We start from the raw sequence: 22,708 nt of genomic DNA on the forward strand, positions 1-22,708 counted from the left end.
AACCGGTCATGCACCCCACCCCACAACTAATAAAGGTATTATGTAAATTAAAACTGTTTAATCAATTATATTCTCTTCTTATAGTAATCCTAATGATTAGCATTGCTGATATTTTCCATAATCACTTGCAGCGATGCAAGTGAACAAAGTCGTCGTCACCACAAGCTAGATGACAAGACCCACACTCGCATGCGACAAATCCAAGCGGAGCGCATCTTCTCAAGATGGAAGAGAGAATCCTCCGATCCCGGCCGTGCGCAACAAACCCAGCCTAAAACGCATCTTCTAAACTTACCTAGTAACCTCGGATCAGTTCACTATATATACGTAAACGGTAGCCTGCACAAGACATACTACATACGCACTAGCTGCACAGAAGCCCCACAAGACTACTCTACAAGACACACCGAACACGCGCAACAGTACGTGGCTAGCTGAGGCGCCATGGGGTCGGAGGCCTGCCATGAGAAGCCGCACGCCGTGATGATCCCGTACCCGGCGCAGGGCCATGTCACGCCCATGATGAAGATGGCCAAGCTGCTCCACACGCGGGGCTTCCACGTCACCTTCGTCAACACCGAGTTCAACCACCGCCGGCTGCTCCGCTCGCGCGGGGCGGGGGCGCTCGACGGCGTCCCGGGCTTCCACTTCGCCGCCATACCAGACGGGCTGCCGTCGTCCGACGCCGACGCCACGCAGGACGTCCCCGCGCTCTGCAACTCCACCATGACCGCCTGCCTCCCCCACCTCCTGGCCCTTCTTGCCAGGCTCAACGACCCGGGCTCCGGGGTGCCGCCGGTCACCTGCCTCGTCGTCGACGGCGTCATGTCGTTCGGTTATGACGCCGCCAAGGAGATCGGCGTGCCCTGCGCGGCCTTGTGGACGGCCAGCGCGTGCGGGTTCATGGGCTACCGCCACTACCCGCAGCTCATCGAGTGGGGTTTCGTGCCTTTCAAAGGTACTTATTCTACTACTAGCTCCTATATACAGTAGGTCGTACCTACATGCATGCATGCATGCATGCTGTAACAAGTATGGTTTGCTTGCATGCATGATTGCATGCTGTAACAAGTGTGGTTTCTTTGCATGCATGCAGACGAGGCCCTGCTCACGGACAAGGCGCACCTGGACACGGTGGTGCAGGGCGTGCGCGGCATGTGCGACAACATGAGGCTGCGGGACTTCCCGTCCTTCATGCGCACCACCGACCGCGGCGACATAATGCTCAACTTCTTCGTGCACGAGGGCGGGCGCCTGTCGCTCCCCACCGCTGTCATGATCAACACGTTCGACGAGCTGGAGCGGCCGGTCCTCGACGCCATGCGCGCCATCCTCCCGCCCCTCTACACCGTGGGGCCGCTGCTTCTCCACGCCCACCACGCCGTCCCGGACGGCACCTCGCTCGACGCCCTGGGCTCCAACCTCTGGAAGGAGCAGGACGGCCTCCTCGACTGGCTCGACGGCCACGGCGCCAACTCCGTGGTGTACGTGAACTACGGCAGCATCACCGTGATGACGAACGAGCAGCTCCTGGAGTTCGCGTGGGGGCTGGCCAACAGCGGCTACCCTTTCATATGGAACATCCGGCCGGACCTCGTCAAGGGCGACACGGCCGTGCTGCCGCCGGAGTTCATGGCCTCCATCGACGGCCGTGCCATGCTCACGACGTGGTGCTCGCAGGAGAAGGTCCTCGCGCACAAGGTCGTGGGGGTCTTCCTGACGCACTCCGGGTGGAACTCCACGCTGGAGAGCATCTCTAACGGCGTGCCGATGCTCAGCTGGCCCTTCTTCGCGGAGCAGCAGACCAACTGCAGGTACAAGTGCACGGAGTGGGGGAACGGGATGGAGATCGACGGCGAGGTGAAGCGGGAGGTCCTGGCGGCGATGATACGCGAGGCCATGGAAGGGGAGAAGGGGCTGGAGATGAGGAGGCGTGCGGCGGAATGGAAGGAGAGTGCGGTTAGAGCCACGCTTCCTGGAGGATCCGCGGTGACTAACCTGGACACGGTGATCCGTGACGTGCTCCTCGCCAACTTCAACAACAAAAACTGAATTATCCACATGCATGTTGGGGTCCAATGCCTATCCAAGAGGCGAGAGTCGAGATTTTTTTTAAGACGAGGGCAACTTGTATTTTGTATGTTTATCCTCTTTATCATGGATCCAAAGTGTATTTTGGGTATTGTGTATTTTGCATGTTGATTCCCTTTATATGGAACCAAAGCGTATTTTGCATTGTTGTTTTGTTGTTTGAACATAGGGGATGGCATTGATGTATACATGCATTCTATCTTATCTGTATGCAAATCATACCATTGCCTAAAGATTACACTAGTGTATTCTTGTTCTTACCTACCGTGAAACAATCACTACACGAGAAAGACACAGCTGTGTCGGAGAAGATGCCGGGCGGTAACGCCCGTCTCGAAGTAGAGGCTAGAGGCATGGCAGGGTCGACAGGCGGCGGCGGGCGACACAATCCGATGTTAGAAAAAAGCTAAAAAACGCCGATCAAAACAACCGGCGTGAGAAAAAAACCCGGACCAAAGGGTGAGGGAAAAGGTTCTCTAGAGCAACCGATCAACATGATCGGCGGACGAACCCAAGGTACGGGCGGTGCAGTCCCCGGTGACAATCATGGAGCTCGACCGCTCCAGGGACGGCGCGGTGTAGAAGTGGCGGCTAGGGTTTTGGATCGGGATTAGGCTGATACTATGTAAGAGGATTATAGGAAGATTGATGGAATTGTTGGATGTATTATTAAGTCTCGAGAGCAAGTACATATAGAGTACAAGACTTACGGTTTTCAAGACCGACTCTTTCAAAAGCTCAGACATCCATCCCTATGCTCGACCGCCCTATCTATTTGTGCGCTGGCAGGAGGGCAAGAAGTTTCTCCTAGAGATAAGATAGGAATCGTATAGGAAAGAATACAATCAATCTTAACAAATCCTTGCCTACCATTCCAACACATTCTATATAATTTGTATGTAAATCATACTATTGCCTGAAAATTATACTAGTGTATTCTTGTTCTTGCATACCGTACAATCACCAAATGAAAAAGACACATCTATGAGATTTTGGCCTGAACGAAAATATTTTATGTCACTTTCATAATGATAATAGTGATGAAAACATGTATTCTGATGGATGCAATGAGCACCTACTTCTATAACAAAAATTTATAACATAAAATGGGACTTTTGTCCTTGGCGGGCTAGCGGCGCACCTACATGACATCCTTTGAGCCTTCCATGACATAAAAAATCTAGTAGAAGTTTGGGTGATTTCCCCTCGGTGATTTATCCGCTTCGCACGATATATGATGGGTTGTCGGGGCTGAGCAATCCAGTTGGAAGCCCCCATTCGTATGCACAGGTGTGTAGTAGTTGTGGTTGCATCTCGAGGAGCCCCTGCGCATTGTTGCGCCCCTCATGTGCGATACATAGAGTTGAGGAGTCGGTTGCCTCTCGGTGTACAGTACCCGGTAGTTGTCGGGTGCAATACCTTCCACCCCAGTCGGTTGCTTCTCGCGATGCACAAGACCCCATTGTAGTCGTAGAGCACTAGCGAGTTGCCTCGCAATGTACATGACCTCGTAGCGGCCGTACCCCCCTAGCTAATTGCCTTGCGATGCACATGATGATGTGACGGCGGCCCGATCTTTCGATGAGAGTGGGGATAATTATCGATTTGGTGGATTTTGACCTTGACGATCCGGCTATACCGTACCCGACGATACGCCTCGACAATCGCTAAACCAATCTCCGATGGTTATTGACCTTGCCGTAGGCACGATCAACCTGAACAACGAGGTTCAAGTTCCTGCAAGCAACCGAAGAACCGGCAAGAACAAAGGTGAATTGCAACTGAAATTGCGGATAATAAACTGAGCACACGAACTAGATGAAAAGTTGGGGTTCCACTGTGGATCTGACAAGGCGGTAGTCCTACACGTCTCGTAGATGCGAAATTGTAGCGATGGCTAAACAATACAATAAAACCCGAGTCTAAACCCTAAACTATAATAGCTATTTATTAACTGCTGCTTCCGGTCGAAGGCGGTATCCGTTGTCCACAAATCGGACTGCTCAAGGCCGTACGTGGCTGGTCTTCGTAGACTTTGCGGCAAGCCACCTGGCGGCCTGGCCGAAAGCTCTAGGGCCCACCCACGTGGTAATGTTGGGCCATTAATCCAAGTCTCTTGTCCTGGTGCACTTCATGCATGCGTACGTGACAGGCTTGGTGGATAGGACGTGTGACATGCATGCAAGAGCGTTGCTCCATTTGATCTCAACCCATATTGTCTTCATCTTTAATCTTTCCTTTATTCTCAAGTACAAGCAAATCCAAACATGAGTGTAATATTATATTCTTATTAGTTAAATCATATGTACGAAGAAGCGATAGTACCTGGCCATTAATTTGTCTCGCCCGCGCTCTAGTAATAGGACCAAGTGGAATAACTGATGTAGGAGTTGCGGCGGGTGTAACAATAGAAGAGATGTCCTCATCATCCCCCCTTCTTGAATCGAAGTCGTCCTCGACGGTACCTCGTCGTCATCACCCAAATAAGGCTTTAAATCTGCAACATTAAATGTGGGACTAACCCGAAATTCTGCAGGTAAATCAAGCTTATATGCATTCTCGTTAATTTTTTCAAGCACTTTAAAAGGTCCATCCGCACGAGGCATTAATTTTGACTTTTGTAAATCAGGGAAACGGTCTTTTCGCAAATGCAACCATACTAAATCACCTGGTTCAAAAACAACACTTTTCCTTCCCTGACTACCAGCAAGTTTATATTTGGCATTCATGCGTTCAATATTTTTCTTAGTCATCTCATGCATTTTTAATACTAATTCAGCACGTTCTTTAGCATCAAGGTTTACCTTCTCCGAAGATTGAATAGGTAATAAATCAATTGGTGCACGAGGTATAAATCCATAAACAATCTCAAAAGGGCATAATTTTGTGGTGGAATGAACGGAACGATTATAAGCAAACTCTACATGTGGTAGACATTCTTCCCACATTTTTAAGTTCTTCTTCAAAACAGCCCTAAGCATAGTAGACAATGTAAGATTAACCACTTCAGTTTGACCATCAGTTTGAGGATGACATGTAGTACTAAATAAAAGCTTAGTCCCCAATTTTGTCCACAACACCCTCCAAAAGTGGCTAAGGAATTTTGTGTCACGATCAGAAACAATTGTATTTGGCACACCATGTAAACGAACTACTTCGCGAAAGAACAAATCAGCAATGTGAGTAGCATCGTCACTTTTATGACAAGGTATAAAATGTGCCATCTTAGAGAATCTATCGACAACAACAAATATACTATCTCTCCCCCGTCGTGTTCTAGGCAGTCCTAATACAAAGTCCATAGATATATCTTCCCAAGGAGTGCTAGGAACAGGAAGAGGCATATATAAACCATGTGGGTTCAATCGTGACTTAGCTTTTTGGCATGTCGTGCAGCGTGCAACATATCTCTCCACATCCCTTCTCATTTTTGGCCAGAAGAAATGACTAGCAAGGATGTCTTCTATCTTCTTGACGCCAAAATGTCCCATCAGTCCTCCTCCATGCGCCTCCTATAACAACAAAAGACGAATAGAGCTATCTGGGATGCATAGCTTGTTAGCGCGAAAAACAAATCCGTCATTAATGACGAACTTGTTCCAAGTTCTACCCTCCCTGCAATTGAGCAATATATCTTTAAAATCGACATCATTAGCGTATTGCTCTTTTATAGTTTCATGTCTAAAAATTTTGAAGTCAAGTTGTGATAACATGGTATAGCGTCTAGACAATGCATCGGCAATAACATTCTCCTTCCCTTTCTTGTGCTTAATAACATAAGGAAAAGATTCAATAAATTCAACCCATTTTGCATGTCTACGGTTCAGTTTGCTTTGACTTCTAATATGCTTGAGTGATTCATGATCAGAATGTATAACAAACTCCTTAGGCCATAAATAATGTTGCCATGTCTCCAAAGTCCGAACTAGTGCATAAAGTTCTTTATCATATGTTGAATAATTCAGACTAGGCCCACTGAGTTTTTCACTAAAGTATGCTACTGGTTTGCCTTCTTGCAATAGAACACCACCTAAACCAATGCCGCTAGCATCACATTCTAATTCAAACATCTTATTGAAATCAGGTAATTGCAGCAAAGGGGTGTGTGTAAGCTTATCTTTAAGAATAGTGAAGGCTTCCTCTTGTGCGTCGCTCCAAACAAATGGCACATTTTTCTTTGTGAGTTCATTGAGCGGTGCTGCGATGGTGCAAAAATCCTTCACGAACCGCCGGTAGAACCCAGCAAGTCCGAGAAAACTTCGTACCTGTGTGACCGAGTTAGGGGTCGGCCAACTCTGGATCGCTTCAACCTTGGCTTTATCAACTTCAATTCCCTGCGCTGTCACAACATAGCCAAGAAAAGCGACTCGATCCGTGCAAAAAGTGCACTTCTCGATATTACCAAATAAACGTGCAGCACACAAAGCAGAAAAAACAGCACGCAAATGGTCTAAGTGTTCCTCTAGTGACTTGCTATAAATCAAAATATCATCGAAATATACTACCACAAATCGTCCAATAAAAGCTCGCAAAACTTCATTCATTAGTCTCATGAAAGTACTAGGTGCATTAGTCAATCCAAAAGGCATAACTAACCACTCATATAAACCAAATTTAGTTTTGAAAGCAGTTTTCCATTCATCACCTAGTTTCATACGAATTTGATGGTAGCCACTACGCAAGTCCACTTTAGAAAACACAACTGAGCCACTGAGTTCATCAAGCATGTCATCTAATCTAGGAATAGGATGACGATATCGAATTGTAATATTATTGATGGCTCTACAATCAACACACATACGCGAAGTATCGTCTTTTTTAGGAACAAGTAAAATTGGTACAGCACATGGACTAAGGGATTCACGAATGTAACCTTTTTCAAGTAGTTCATGAACTTGTCACTGAATCTCCTTAGTCTCCTCTGGATTAGTCCGGTACGGCGCACGGTTGGGTAATGAGGCGCCAGGGATCAAGTCAATTTGATGTTCAATTCCTCTCATAGGTGGCAGCCCTGGTGGTACTTCCTTTGGAAAAACATCATGATACTCCTGCAAAAGGTTAGCGACAACAGGAGGCAAAGAAGAAGGCATATCCTCAAATGAAAACAAAACTTCTTTGCAAATAAGAGCATAACATTCATCAGTATGAGCATCTAACTCAAAAATTTCAGCACGTGTAGCTAAGAAAGATACACCTTTCAATTTAATTTCTTTAGATGTGCTAGGATCAGATTTGTGCAGCTTATTAAATTGTTCTAACTCATCAACAACTTTCTGATTTCAGATTGAGTACACTCAATATTTGTGTTTCTACTAGCCCTAGCAAGATCATCTTTTAAAATTTGCTCAGGAGACATAGGGTGTAGAATGATTTTCTTTCCTTTATGTGTGAGAGTGTACTGATTAGTTCTACCATCATGTAAACATTGTTTATCATATTGCCATGGCCTTCCTAGTAACATAGAACAAGCTTGCATAGGCACAATATCGCAATCAATAGTGTCATGGTATGAACCTAAAGAAAAAGGAACTCTCACCATGCGTGTTACCTTTACCTTTCCACCATCATTAAACCATTGAATGTAGTATGGTTGTGGATGTTGTCGCGAAGGTAGGGAGAGCTTCTCCACCATGTCAATGCTTCCTAAATTGTTACAACTCCCTCCATCAATGATTATGCGAACAGAACGCTCCTTGACGACTCCTTTGATGTGGAAGAGGTTGTGACGTTGATCCTTCTTTGCTTTGACAATCTGAGCACTAAGTACACGATGTGATATAAGACTCATGGTACTTATCGGCGTCGTCAGCGGTCACATGTTCTTCCTCTTGCTCCGGTCTTGTGTCATCGTCTTCATGTGTAGCAAGCAAGGCATATGTGTCTTCATCAAAATCACTAGCAGAGTCGTACTCGCCGTCTTCACGAATGATCAATACACGCTTATTAGGACACTCCTTCATGACATGGCCAAATCCCTTGCAAGTGTGGCATTGGATATCCTTTGTTCTTTTGGAGGAAGCGGACGATGACGATGAACTTTTTGTTGGAATTTGTGTAGTACTTTTCAGTGGTGCCAAAGTGTGTGATGCTGAAGTTGATGAAGAAGGCCCCAGTCGAGAGGTTGCAGGTGCTGTTGTAGAGGTGCGAGTGGACGGGGCAGCAGGAGTGCACGACGCCCATGTGGAAGTACGACCTGCAGAAAAATTAGGACGCAGTCTGGAACGACCCTGCACTTCATGTTCAGCATGTATAGCAAGATGGAATAAACGGGTCATTGAATGATAATCTTTATAAGCAAGTATGTCATAAATTTCTCTATTCAATCCACCCAAGAACCTAGCCATAGCGGCTTCCTCAGTCTCAACTAAACCACAACGTAACATGCCCATTTGCAATTCTTGATAATAGTCTTCCACAGATTTAGATCCTTGGTTCAAGCGTTGTAGTTTATTTAGCAAGTCACGTTCATAATATCCAGGAACAAAACGGTGACGCATTACTAATTTCAAAGCTTCCCAAGTGGAAGGAATATTATTAGGATGTTTACGACAATGTGCTCTCCACCAAATAGAAGCAAAATCACTAAACTCACTAGTTGCAGCCCTAACTCTTTTATCATCAGGAAAATCATGGCAAGCAAATTTTTGATCAACTAGTAATTCCCAGTCAAGATAAACATCTGGATCATATTTCCCATCAAAAGGAGCATGACAAATTTAATTCTACCCAAAGAATCGTCATGGCCACGTACCTGAGGACGCTGGTGTCGTCCCATACCTTGTTGATTATTGCGTAGTCGACGATGATCACGATCATTGTTATCATTAACTGCATCAGGATCCTCAGAATCACCATCATAGTTGTCATCTTGGATGTCGTCGGCTATCGAGTTGGCGTTGCGAGGACGGGGCTGGTCGACGGCATCGGTGTATGAAAGAGGGTGCCCCGGGTCTCCTGGGAGTACCCGACGAGCTCGTTGCAGACCTGTGTTGGTGGCTGGAAGACGCGGAGCGGAAGTGGAGGCGGCACCTAGACGGGCATCCTGGGCATCAAGACGTTTCATAATAGATGCAAGTGTTTGGGTGAACGTCTCATTGCTATCCTCGATCGACTTGAGACGCTTATCAAGTGCGCCCTCGAACGATGTGAACCGCTTGGTGTATGCATGCACATCCTCCTCAAGGCGTGCCACCGTGGCTTTCATATTGTCTTCGTCACCTGCCATGGTTAGGACGGAACAAGAACAAAATCAAAAGTATATTGCTCCTACAGTAACTATAGTTTGGCGGTGGAAAATGTCTCTCAACTCTCGAGCAATTACCAAGCTCTTACCAGTTCTTACCGTGCTGCAGTGGTTGTCGGCCGTTGGCGATGTCAAAAGTGATCAAAAGATTGATATAGCGATTACCAAGGGACCGAACAAGATACGATATAGGAAGTGGAGCTTGGTGAAGGTTTCCTCAACTCACAATATGTGGCACAATTAAGCAAAAAGTAATGCAAGCTGAATAATTTCTCAAACTCCTAACTAGTGCTGGCAGTCGACTAGTAAGAGATAAAACAATCTAAGCCTAGATACTGAAACAAGTGAGTGGAAACCGATGAAAAATATGATAGCTCTAAGTAGCTAGATATAAGTGAGGTATAAATGCCGTGTATAATAAAGCTCGAAAGCAGATGATAAATGACGCGGCGATGAACACTGTAGCAGTAAAATAATGTCCAGAAAAGAAAATATCAGCCCAAAACAGATGCTAGCCGGCCTGATTTTTTTGCAACTTTTTCTTTTAACTTTTCTTTTGATTTTTTCACTCTTTTTTTCTTTTTTTTTTCTTTTTTTTGAGGCCGGTTGCTAGCAGACGTCAGGGACACAAAGCAAGGCTACTGGACAAAGGTGCTACGAGAGCTAGCTATACGTGCACTGGTGTTGACATTACCTAAAACTAGTAGTACTAATGCACAGAAACAGTAGGCTGCTGGTGGAGAGTGTTGGTTGTGGCGCGTGTGGAGGCAGACAAAGAGATTTGGATGTCTGGCGTGGTGCGTGTGGTGAAGCGGCGCTGGCGGGCTCTAGCAAAGCAAGCGCGTGGATGGATGGGCGGACGTACGGTGTCAGACACGGATGATTGTCTATCTGGCCGTAAGCTGCTGCTGTGCGACGGTGATTTTGTGCGATCAAATCATCGACTGATAAAAAAATAGCAAAGAAAAACACAGGCGTCTGGAGGTAATAAGAATCGGAAACAATCGATTGCAATATTTATTTTTTTTGATCGTGAACGAGCGGAAGGGATTATGTGGGTGGACAAAAACAGATTGATCTAGTAGATAATTTTACACCCTAACCAATCTAAACCAGCACTAATTCTAGGATGAATGTAACCAAAAATTCAACGATGCAAATACTAGATGCAAAAACTGCTAAAGGTTAAAAAGGTAGGTGTGATGGATGAACTAATCTAATTTTTTTGGCTTTTTTGTGGGTCTATGGGACAGAAAATAACTAATCTAATAAAACTGTAAATCTCTCACTGATGAACCTGAAAACTGATACCACTTGATGTGACGGCGGCCCGATCTTTCGATGAGAGTGGGGATAATTATCGATTTGGTGGATTTTGACCTTGACGATCCGGCTATACCGTACCCGACGATACGCCTCGACAATCGCTAAACCAATCTCCGATGGTTATTGACCTTGCCGTAGGCACGATCAACCTGAAAAATGAGGTTCAAGTTCCTGCAAGCAACCAAAGAACCGGCAAGAATAAAGGTGAATTGCAACTTAAATTGCGGATAATAAACTGAGCACACGAACTAGATGAAAAGTTGGGGTTCCACTGTGGATCTGACAAGGCGGTAGTCCTACACGTCTCGTAGATGCGAAATTGTAGCGATGGCTAAACAATACAATAAAACCCGAGTCTAAACCCTAAACTATAATAGCTATTTATTAACTGCTGCTTCCGGTCGAAGGCGGTATCCGTTGTCCACAAATCGGACTGCTCAAGGCCGTACGTGGCTGGTCTTCGTAGACTTTGCGGCAAGCACCTGGCGGCCTGGCCGAAAGCTCTAGGGCCCACCCACGTGGTAATGTTGGGCCATTAATCCAAGTCTCTTGTCCTGGTGCACTTCATGCATGCGTACGTGACAGGCTTGGTGGATAGGACGTGTGACATGCATGCAAGAGCGTTGCTCCATTTGATCTCAACCCATATTGTCTTCATCTTTAATCTTTCCTTTATTCTCAAGTACAAGCAAATCAAAACATGAGTGTAATATTATATTCTTATTAGTTAAATCATATGTACGAAGAAGCGATAGTACCTGGCCATTAATTTGTCTCGCCCGCGCTCTAGTAATAGGACCAAGTGGAATAACTGATGTAGGAGTTGCGGCGGGGTAACAATAGAAGAGATGTCCTCATCACATGACCCCGTTGCGGCCGTAGTGTGATACCCCCAGCCCAGCTGGTTGACGCTCGATGAATAGGACCCCATTGCGGCTGTTGCCAATTGACTCATGAAGTCGTGATGCATAGGACCCCGTTGCAGCCGTTGTGTGGTACCCCAACTCCAAAGCCATTCCCTATCAATGCACACGACCCCATTGTAGCCGTAGCGTGATACCCTGTTGGAAATATGCCCTAGAGGCAATAATAAAATAGTTATTATTATATTTCCTTATTCATGATAATTGTCTATTGTTCATGCTATCATTGTATTAACCGGAAACCGTAATACATATGTGAATACATAGATCGTAATATGTCCTAGTAAGCCTCTAGTTGACTAGCTCGTTTATCAATAGATGGTCATGGTTTGCTGACCATGGACATTGGATGTCGTTGATAACGGGATCACATCATTAGGAGAATGATGTGATGGACAAGACCCAGTCCTAAGCATAGCACAAGATCGTGTAGTTCGTTTGCTAAAAGCTTTTCTAATGTTAAGTATCATTTTCTTAGACCATGAGATTGTGAAACTCCCGTATACCATAGGAATGCTTTGGGTGTACCAAACGTCACAACGTCACTAGGTGGCTATAAAGGTGCACTACAGGTATCTCCGAAAGTGTCTTTTGGGTTGGCACAAATCGAGACTGGGATTTGACACTCCGTATGACGGAGAGGTATCTCTGGGCCCACTCGGTAATGCATCATTATAACGAGCTCAATGTGACTAAGGAGTTGGTCACGGGATCATGCGTTACGGAACGAGTAAAGAGACTTTCCGGTAACGAGATTGAACGAGGTGTAGAGATACCGACGATCGAATCTCAGGCAAGTAACATAGCGATAGACAAAGGGAATTGTATACGGGATTGATTGAATCCTCGACATTGTGGTGCATCTGATGAGATCATCATGGAACATGTGGGAGCCAACATGGGTATCAAGATCCCGCTGTTGGTTATTGGCCGGAGAGATGTCTCGGTCATGTCTGCATGGTTCCCGAACCCGTAGGGTATACACACTTAAGGTTCGGTGATGCTAGAGTTGTTATGAGAAATAGTATGTGGTTACCGAAGGTTGTTCGGAGTCCCGTATGAGATCCTGGACGTCACGAGGAGTTTCGGAATGGTCCGGAGGTGAAGAATTATATATGGGAAGTCCAGTTTCAGTCGCCGGAATAATTCGAGGGTTATCGGTATTGTATCGGGACCACCGACAGGTGTCCGGGGGTCCACCGGGTGGGGCCACCTGCCCCGGTGGGCCATGTGGGCTGAACAAGGGTGGGAACCAGCCCCTGGTGGGCTGGTGCGCCCCCAAGGGCCCAAGCCGCCTAGGGTTGAAGACCCTAGGGGTGGGGTGCCTCCCACCAAACTTGGGGGGCAAGTCCCTCCCTTGGGCACCGCCCTTCCTCTAGATGGGATCTAAAGGGGCCGGCCCCCTCTCCCCTTCACACTATAAATAGAGGGGGGTGGGAGGACAACAACACCCCTTCCCTGGCGCAACCCTCCCCCTCTCCAACACTTCCTCCACCTCCGTAGTGCTTGGCGAAGCCGTGCCGGAGAACTGCAAGCTCCACCACCACGCCGTCATGCTGCCGGAGCTCTCCCTCAACTTCTCCTCTCCCATTGCTGGAGCAAGAAGGAGGAGACGTCCCCGGGCTGTACGTGTGTTGAACGCGGAGGCGTCGTCCGTTCAGCGCTTGATCGGATCTTCCACGATTTGAATCGCCACGAGTACGACTCCATCAACCGCGTTCTTGTAACGCTTCCGCTTAGCGATCTTCAAGGGTATGAAGATGCACTCCATCTCTCTCTCGTTGCTAGCATCTCCTCGATTGATCTTGGTGACACGTAGGAATTTTTTTGAATTATTGCTACGTTCCCCAACAGTGGCATCATGAGCTAGGTCTATGCGTAGATTCTATGCACGAGTAGAACACAAAGCGATGATTTGTTCAATTTGCTTACCGTTACTACTCTTATCTTGATTCAGCGGCATTGTGGGATGAAGCGGTCCGGACCAACCTTACACGTATGCTTACGTGAGACTGGTTCCACCGACTGACATGCACTTGATGCATAAGGTGGCTAGCGGGTGCCTGTCTCTCCTACTTTAGTCGGATCGGATTCGATGAAAAGGGTCCTTATGAATGGTAAATAGCAATTGGCATATCAATGTTGTGGCTTTTGCGTAGATAAGAAACGTTCTTTCTAGAAACCCATAGCAGCCACGTAAAACATGCAACAACAATTAGAGGACGTCTAACTTGTTTTTGCAGGGTATACTATGTGATGTGATATGGCCAAAAGGACGTGATGTATGAGATTGATCATGTTCTTGTAATAGGAATAACGACTTGCATGTCGATGAGTATGACAACCGGCAGGAGCCATAGGAGTTGTCTTAATTTATTGTATGACTTGCATGTCAATGAAAACGCCATGCAATTACTTTACTTTATTGCTAACCTTTAGCCATAGTAGTAGAAGTAATAGTTGGCGAGACAACTTCATGAAGACACGCTGATGGAGATCATGGTGTCATGCCGGTGAAAATGGTGATCATGACGCGCCTCGAAGATGGAGATCAAAGGCACAAGATGATATTGGCCATATCATGTCACTTTATGATTTGCATGTGATGTTTGTCATGTTTACATCTTATTTGCTTAGTGTAGCGACCAGACCTCAAACAGTCCAATCTCTGTACTCCAGTGTCATCCCTGGATCAGTAATGCTGACACCGCACAGTACTTGAAGGATTTATAACAGAGTAGCAATCACACACTTATTACAACGAGTGTCTCAAAAGAGAACTTATTACAATAAATATGGCTTAAGGCCATCTAATAACGATAACAGCGGAAGGGTTGGAAGATAAGTGAGTCCATCAACTCCAACGACATCACTGAGTATAGAACCACGACCTAAGGCACCTTACTCGTCGTCTGAAAAGTCTGCAACATGAACGTTGCAGCCCGAAACGGGTCAGCACATGGAATATGCTGGCAAAGTAACACATAGAGAGCAATGAAAGAATAGGGCTATACTACATGCATATTTGGCTGGTGGAAAGCTCTATGGTTACAGTTTTGCGTAAAGCCAATTTTTCCCTACTACAAAGGAATACATTTTTATTTAACTATCATGGTAGATGTTAAACATTGAGAGTGTAGACACCCTCTCAATCCCAATTAAACATCATCATTAAAATCCCAACAATATTAATTAGAGTAACATGATGAGATTCACATGATAATCCAAGTACTAGATACTCAAGTTGTCCATAACCGGGGACACGGCTAACCATGATTAGTTTATACACTCTGCAGAGGTTTGCGCACTTTTCCCCACAAGACTTGATCTCCTCCGTTGGGATTCTCGCACTACGTGGTGTTTGAGAAACAGATGACCAAGACATAGTCTTTCAGAAGCGCTAGCACCTTACGATCAGGTAGACCGTTACACCTACTTTCCCCTACATCTGCTAGTCTACCACTCTAAGAGTTCGCACGACTTAATCAACTATGCTAGAGCCCATAGTAGCTTGTGGATACACTCACCCAATCCACGTATACTAGCATAGCATGGAAATATAAGCAAACGTAGAAGTAACTCCCAAAGGTTTGATAATGAAACAGGTAATAGGTACTACCTCATCTACTTCCCAAAACCCACAATTTAATTAGATCCTAATCATGCAATGTGTGAGGATTGATCTAATGCAATAAAAACTGGCAGTAGGAGGTATGATCAAAGTGTTACTTGCCTTGCTGATGATCCGCAAAACCTAGAGATTCGAAGTAGCAAGCGGCGCACTCCGGGTACTCTATCACAAACAAACAAGTATACAATAAGTACTCATCCGATGCATGGGTAAAGCTCAAATAAGAGATCTAACCAGAAAGTTCAACTTAAGAACTCCGGTTGGCAAAAAGAATCAAATCGAACGAAGCAACAAAAGTCAAACGACGAAAGAAACAAGCTTTGTTTACTAATCTGGATCTAGATCATATTTTACAGAGGCAAAAACTTGTTTGAGTTGGTTAAACGGAAAGCGGGTTTCGAGACGAAACTCCAGGCGCTTGAATCGTCTGATTCCGATAAACGAGCGAAAAGTTATACTAGGTCGAAAATCGGATTAGAAATCGCGATTACAAATAATCGCGGATTAATCCGAGAAAAATAAAAACGACGAACAGATTAATGAACGAACGTTCGTTATCTGGATCTAAACGATGAACACGTTTGTTAAAACGAACGAACGAGCGAACGCTCGCTAATTAACCAAAACCGGAAAAAATCCGTTCTAATAAAAAATGGAAACTAAAAAAAACCCGAACGAAAACTGGCGAAAACCAACGGTTTTCTAAAAAAACCAGCGGCGGCAGTCAACCTCGGCGGGCGGGTCCGGCGGCGGCGGCAGCGCTGCGCGGCGGCGGCTTGGGGCTGGGCGCGGCGCGGGCTAGGGTTTGGGGGCGCGGCGGGTTGGGCTAAAAGCGGCCCGGGGCGGCGCTATATAAAGGGCCCGACCGGAGGAGTCCCGGCCGATCCCGGCCCGAAGTCGGTTCGTTTTTTTAAATAATTACGCGTAGAAAAATAAACAAAAGAAATACTAAACGGACTCCAAAAATCCCGAAATAAATTTCCCCGCCTTCTAAAATCAAGCCGCACAGGAGGGACATTTATTTGGGGCCTAAATGCAATTTTGAAAAACGCACATTTTTTCTAAATTCAAATAAAATAGCAAATAAAACCAAAATAAAATCTTATTTGATTTTATTATTAAATCCTCAATATTTCTTTATTTTGGGAAATTCATTTTATTCCCTCTCTCATATTTTTATGATAGAAATAATTGAAGATAAAATAAATAAAATCAAATGATCGTATTTTCAAAATTTGAGAAAACTCAAATATGAAAATAACAAAATCCCCAAATCTCTCCGAGGGTCCTTGAGTTGCGTGAAATTTCTGGGATCAACCAAAATGCAATAAAATATGATATGCAATGATGATCTAATGTATAACATTCCAAATTGAAAATTTGGGATGTTACAAACCTACCCCCCTTAAGATGAATCTCGCCCTCGAGATTCGGGTTGGCTAGAAAATAGATGAGGGTGGTCCTTCAGCAGATCTTCCTCTCGCTCCCAGGTGGCTTCATCCTCAGTGTGGTGGCTCCACTGAACTTTGCAAAACTTGATAACCTTGCTGTGGGTGACTCGGCTGGCATACTCAAGAATCTTGACTGGTTTCTCCTCATAAGTCAAATCATTGTCCAACTGAATCGCTTCCAGCGGCACTGTATCTCTCAGCGGTATATCAGCCATCTCTGCGTGGCACTTCTTCAACTGGAAAATGTGGAATACATCATGAACTCCTGACAATCCTTCGGGCAATTCCAACTTGTAGGCTACTTCTCCCATACGCTCCAAAACCTTGTATGGTCCTACAAAACGTGGCGCTAACTTTCCCTTAACTCCAAAGCGCTTAACTCCTTGAAGTGGAGATACTCGAAGATAAACTCGGTCTCCGACTTCATAAACTGTCTCCTTGCGTTTCGAATCTGCGTAGCTCTTCTGCCTAGACTGGGCTACCTTGAGCCTATCGCGAATCAATTTCAACTTCTGTTTAGACTCCTTAATCAGATCCGGTCCAAACAACTGTTGGTCTCCAACTTCATCCCACGAAAATGGTGTTCTACACCTTCTTCCGTACAATGCTTCAAAAGGGGCCATCTTCAAACTAGATTGATAACTGTTGTTGTAAGAGAACTCTGCGTACGGCAAATTGTCGTCCCAACTAGATCCATAATCTAGCGCACAAGCTCTCAGCATATCCTCCAAAATCTGATTGACTCTCTCGGTCTGGCCATCTGTCTGCGGATGAAAAGTTGTACTGAACTCTATCCTGGTACCCAAAGTTTCGTGCAACTGATTCCAGAACTTTGAGGTAAACTGGGTTCCTCTATCTGATACAATGCTCCTCGGAACTCCATGCAGACATACAATCCTGGTCATGTATATCTTTGCCAACTTAGCACTGGTGTAGGTGGTCTTCACTGGGATGAAATGAGCTACCTTTGTCAAACGATCGACTACAACCCAAATCGAGTCATAGCCTCAACGAGTTCTGGGCAATCCTGTAATAAAATCCATGCCTAACTTATCCCACTTCCATTTGGGTATTGCCAATGGCTGTAACAATCCGGCTGGCTTCTGATGCTCTGCCTTTACTCCCTGACATACATCACAGACTGCTACATACTCCGCAATATCCTTCTTCATTCCGGTCCACCAGAAAGTATCCTTCAAATCCAAATACATCTTGGTATTTCCTGGGTGAATCGAATATGGTGAATCATGGGCTTCCTGCAGAATCAACTTCCTGATCTCCGGGCCATTGGGCATATAAACACGGTCTTCAAACCATAGGGTATCGTGTTCATCCTCATGAAATCCTTTAACTTTTCCTTTGCTCATCTTCTCCTTTATAGAGACAACCTCCTTGTCAGTCTTCTGAGCTTCTCTGATCTTATCCATCAAAGTAGACTGAATCTCCAATGCTACTACATAGCCTCTCGGGACTATCTCCAAACATAGATCACGAAGATCCTTGGCTAACTCCCTTGGTACATCTCCCGTCATTAGGGTGTTGCCATGGCTTTTATGGCTCAACGCATCGGCTACTACGTTAGCCTTTCTGGGATGATAATGCGATCTCATATCATAATCCTTGATGAGCTCCAACCATCTCCTTTGCCTGAGATTCAACTCCTTCCGCGTGAAAATATACTTCAAACTCTTGTGATCCGTGTACACCTCACAATGGTTTCCAATGAGAAAATGTCTCCAAGTCTTTAATGCATGCACTACGGCTGCTAACTCCAAATCATGCGTGGCATAATTCAACTCATGCGGATTAAGTCTTCGTGAAGCATACGAAACATCTTCCTTCCTGCATAAGCACTGCTCCAAGTCCTCGACGTGAAGCGTCACAATACACCTCACAATCCTTGTTCTGATCCGGCAGAATCAACACTGGTGAGGTAACCAAACGTTTCTTCAACTCCTGGAAACTGGCCTCACATTCCTCAGTCCATTTGAACTTGGTATCCTTCTTCAACAACTCCGCAATAGGCTTCGCAATCTTCGAGAAATTTTCAATGAATCTCCGGTAGTATCCTACAAGTCCAAGAAAACTCCGGATCTCTCCAACTATTGTTGGTGCTTCCCAATTTGTCACAGTGTCAACCTTGGTGGGATCTAATGCTATACCTTCTCCGGATATAACGTGTCCGAGGAATCCAACGTCCTTCAACCAAAACTCACATTTTCTAAACTTGGCATATAACTGATGTTCTCTGAGCTTCTCTAGTACCAAACGCAAATGCTCCTCTTCATTCTTCGAGTAAACCAGAATATCATCAATGAACACTACGACGAACTTATCCAAAAACTCCATAAACACATTGTTCATCATGTTCATAAAATATGCAGGTGCGTTAGTCAGTCCAAATGACATAACGGTATACTCGTACAGCCCATACCTGGTGGTAAAAGCCGTCTTAGGTATATCCTGTTCTCGAATCTTCAACTGATGGTATCCTGATCGCAGATCGATCTTGCAAAATACCTTAGCTCCTTGCAATCGGTCAAACAGATCACTGATCATCAGTAGTGGGTACTTGTTCTTGATTGTTACTTCGTTCAATCCTCGATAATCAACCACCATCCTTAACGATCCATCCTTTTTCTCCACTAGAAGTACTGGCGATCCCCAAGGCAAAGAACTTGGGCGAATATAACCTTTATACAGTAACTCCTTAATCTGCTTCTTAATCTCCACCAAATATTTTGCGGGCATTCTGTATGGTCTCTTAGATATCGGTCCTGTGCCTGGCAAAAGCTCAATTAAAAACTCAATGTCTCTATCCGGTGGCATGCCTGGCAATTCCTCTGGAAACACATCAGGGAAATCCTTTACCACTGGTACTTCCTCTTGCACAACTCCTTCTAGGGAATTTACTTGAATCCTCTTCGGCACATGCCGGGATACATACTTGATCCTTCTTCCTTCTGGGGTGGTGAGCAAAATTGACTTACTGGCGCAATCGATGTTTCCTCCATACATCGACAGCCAATCCATACCCAGAATTACATCGAAACCTTGTGATTCCAAAATGATCAAATCCGAGGGAAACACATGCCTACCTATACTCAATGGCACTTGAAAACATCCTTTGCTGGCCATGTACTCCGCTCCTGGTGAGCTTACTAACATAGGTGTTCTAAGAACTTTGGTGGGCAGGTTATACTTATCCGCAAATTCCCTTGATATGTATGAATGCGATGCACCAGTATCAAAAAGAACGATTGCAGTAAAAGACTTAACCAAAAACTTACCGATTACTGCATCCGGCTACTCTTCAACCTCCTCCACGTTTACGTGGTTCACCTGTCCCCTATTGAAAGGGTTCAGCTTCTTCCTAGAGCTTCCATTGCCATTCCCATTCTGGGCTTGAGGACATTCATTGGCATAATGTCCGGTCTTCTGGCACTTAAAGCAAGTGACTTGGCTCAGGTCTCTCTTGGCTGGGGTTGATGGGTTGGTACGGTTCTGGCCGTTGCTTCCTCCATTCCCATTACCATTCTTGGGGCCATTATGATTGTGCGAGCTACCTCCTCCATGGGTATGCTGAAAATGTCCTCGCGGTCTAGGGATAAAACGTGGCTTCTGCTGGGCTCCAGAATTGTACTTCCCTTGTCCATACTTCCTCTTGCGGTTCTCAATTTGCTGCTGCTTCCCTTCAATCATAAGAGCACGATCTACCAACTCCTGGTAGTTATTGAAGCTTGCTACCATCAACTGCATGCTCAACTCATCATTCAGTCCTTCCAGAAACTTCTCCTGCTTAGCTGCATCCATAGCAATGTCATCTGGGGCATAACGTCCTAGCTTACTAAAGTCTTCCACATACTGGCCAACTGTTCGTCCTCCTTGGCGCAAGTTGCGAAACTCACGCTTCTTCATGGCCATAGCTCCTGCTGAAACATGGGCAGTACGAAAAGCCTGCTGAAACTGGTCCCATGTGACAGTGTCGATAGGGAAAGTGGCTGTGAAATTCTCCCACCATGAAGCTGCGGGTCCGTCAAGCTGATGTGCGGCAAACTTCACCTTTTCCGCATCTGTGCATCCTGCCGTGGTCAACTCCCTAGCTATCTTGCGGAGCCAATCATCTGCTACTATAGGCTCGGTGCTACTGGAAAACACTGGCGGATTCAGCCTAAGAAAACGGGCTAAGTGGTCAACAGGTGGTGGTGGTGGTGGGTTGTTGTTGTTGTTCCCCTGATTCTGATTCTGGACTAGCAACTGCATCAACGTATTCTACTGCTGGATCAACTGAGTGAGCTCCTGTGGGAAGGTAAATCCGGGGTCACGTCTCAGAGGCATCTGATGGGTTTAGAAAAGATGAGATTTAAGAATAGAGAGAGGTCTAAATAGAAAATACTACCCATATGCACATGAGGCAAAAGCAAACAATTCACTTCATTCAATCAAACAAGGGCATACAAACGGTCTAACTATCGCAAAAGTGCTCGGACTACTATATTTACATGGTGGACTACTACTACTGATGGGGTGGTCTACTAGAAATATTCTTCGGTTGCAGACTCCATGATATTTGCTCTAGATTCATCAACATAGTCATCATCGCTATCGTCTGGGTCCGAGTCGGTGTCGTCGATGATGATGTAGTCTTCCGGGCGAATCTCCTTGGGTTCTTCGTCTTCTTCTACTGGTGTAGGGCCTCCCATGAATATTCCGATCTTCTTGATCAGGTCATCATTCTTCTCCACTAATGCTTCGATTTCCTCCATATAATCTTCACGTGTAGCCTTGAGTTCTTCCTCCAGTTCCTTGATTTTTGTCCTTGCCTTCTTCAGATCTATCATGTCTGCGCACATCTGGTTCTCCTGACGTCGAATGTGCTGGTTTAGCTCCTGGATAAAAGCTGCGATTGATCTATCCTTCTTGGTACTAACCATCTCCCAGTGCTCATCTCGGCGCCCACAAATCTGGTAGATGGTATCCTTGAGATCCTTGTGGTAAACTTCTCCAATACGTCCCATGACGATGTGAGCTGCCATGCTCTTTTCTAGACTCCAGGTTGGTGCATCAAAGGAAAACTCTATGGGCTCAGTGACTGGCATGAATGTCCTTCCTGGAACTTGAAATTGAATCATCCAGCGCTCCTCTTCAGGTAAAGTGGGGTTGTAGGTTCCGGTGAAACTTGGTACTCCGATGTTTAGATATCTAGTGACTTCTTTCAAATGACGTCCAAAGGGTGTATCTTCATTCGGTTGTGTGAACTTGTTCCTTACATCCGCCATCCTAAAAGAGTAGAAAAGATGAGGAGTCAGGATGGGAAGAGTGAGTAGTGATCTAGGGCTTTAGCTTAGTGGTCGTGTCCTACAATCAGCGTGTGCTCTGATACCATCTTGTAGCCACCAGACCTCAAATGGTCCAATCTCTGTGCTCCAGTGTCATCCCTGGATCAGTAATGCTGACACCGCACAGTACTTGAAGGATTTATAACAGAGTAGCAATCACACACTTCTTACAACGAGTGTCTCAAAAGAGAACTTATTACAATAAATATGGCTTAAGGCCATCTAATAACGATAACAGCGGAAGGCTTGGAATATAAGTGAGTCCATCAACTCCAACGGCATCACTGAGTATAGAACCATGACCTAAGGCACCTTACTCGTCGTCTGAAAAGTCTGCAACATGAACGTTGCAGCCCGAAACGGGTCAGCACATGGAATATGCTGGCAAAGTAACACATAGAGAGCAATGAAAGAATAAGGCTATACTACATGCATATTTGGCTGGTGGAAAGCTCTATGGTTACAGTTTTGCGTAAAGCCAATTTTTCCCTACTACAAAGGAATACATTTTTATTTAACTATCATGGTAGATGTTAAACATTGAGAGTGTAGACACCCTCTCAATCCCAATTAAACATCATCATTAAAATCCCAACAATATTAATTAGAGTAACATGATGAGATTCACATGATAATCCAAGTACTAGATACTCAAGTTGTCCATAACTGGGGACACGACTAACCATGATTAGTTTATACACTCT

General features: G+C 45.3%; 1 protein-coding gene across 1 annotated transcript; it reads left to right on the plus strand.

Annotated features, from left to right (window-relative positions):
• The first annotated feature begins 379 nt into the window (after positions 1–379).
• LOC125541663 (7-deoxyloganetin glucosyltransferase-like) lies at positions 380–2,210 on the plus strand. The gene is made up of 2 exons (XM_048705012.1): positions 380–958; positions 1,097–2,210. Exons 1-2 carry the CDS (start codon positions 445–447, stop codon positions 2,050–2,052), a joined length of 1,470 nt encoding a protein of 489 aa, XP_048560969.1. The 5' UTR covers positions 380–444; the 3' UTR covers positions 2,053–2,210.
• The last annotated feature ends 20,498 nt before the right edge of the window (positions 2,211–22,708 follow it).

Source organism: Triticum urartu, chromosome 2 (genome assembly GCF_003073215.2).
Source record: "Triticum urartu cultivar G1812 chromosome 2, Tu2.1, whole genome shotgun sequence".
In the NCBI taxonomy this organism is placed as follows: domain Eukaryota; kingdom Viridiplantae; phylum Streptophyta; class Magnoliopsida; order Poales; family Poaceae; genus Triticum; species Triticum urartu.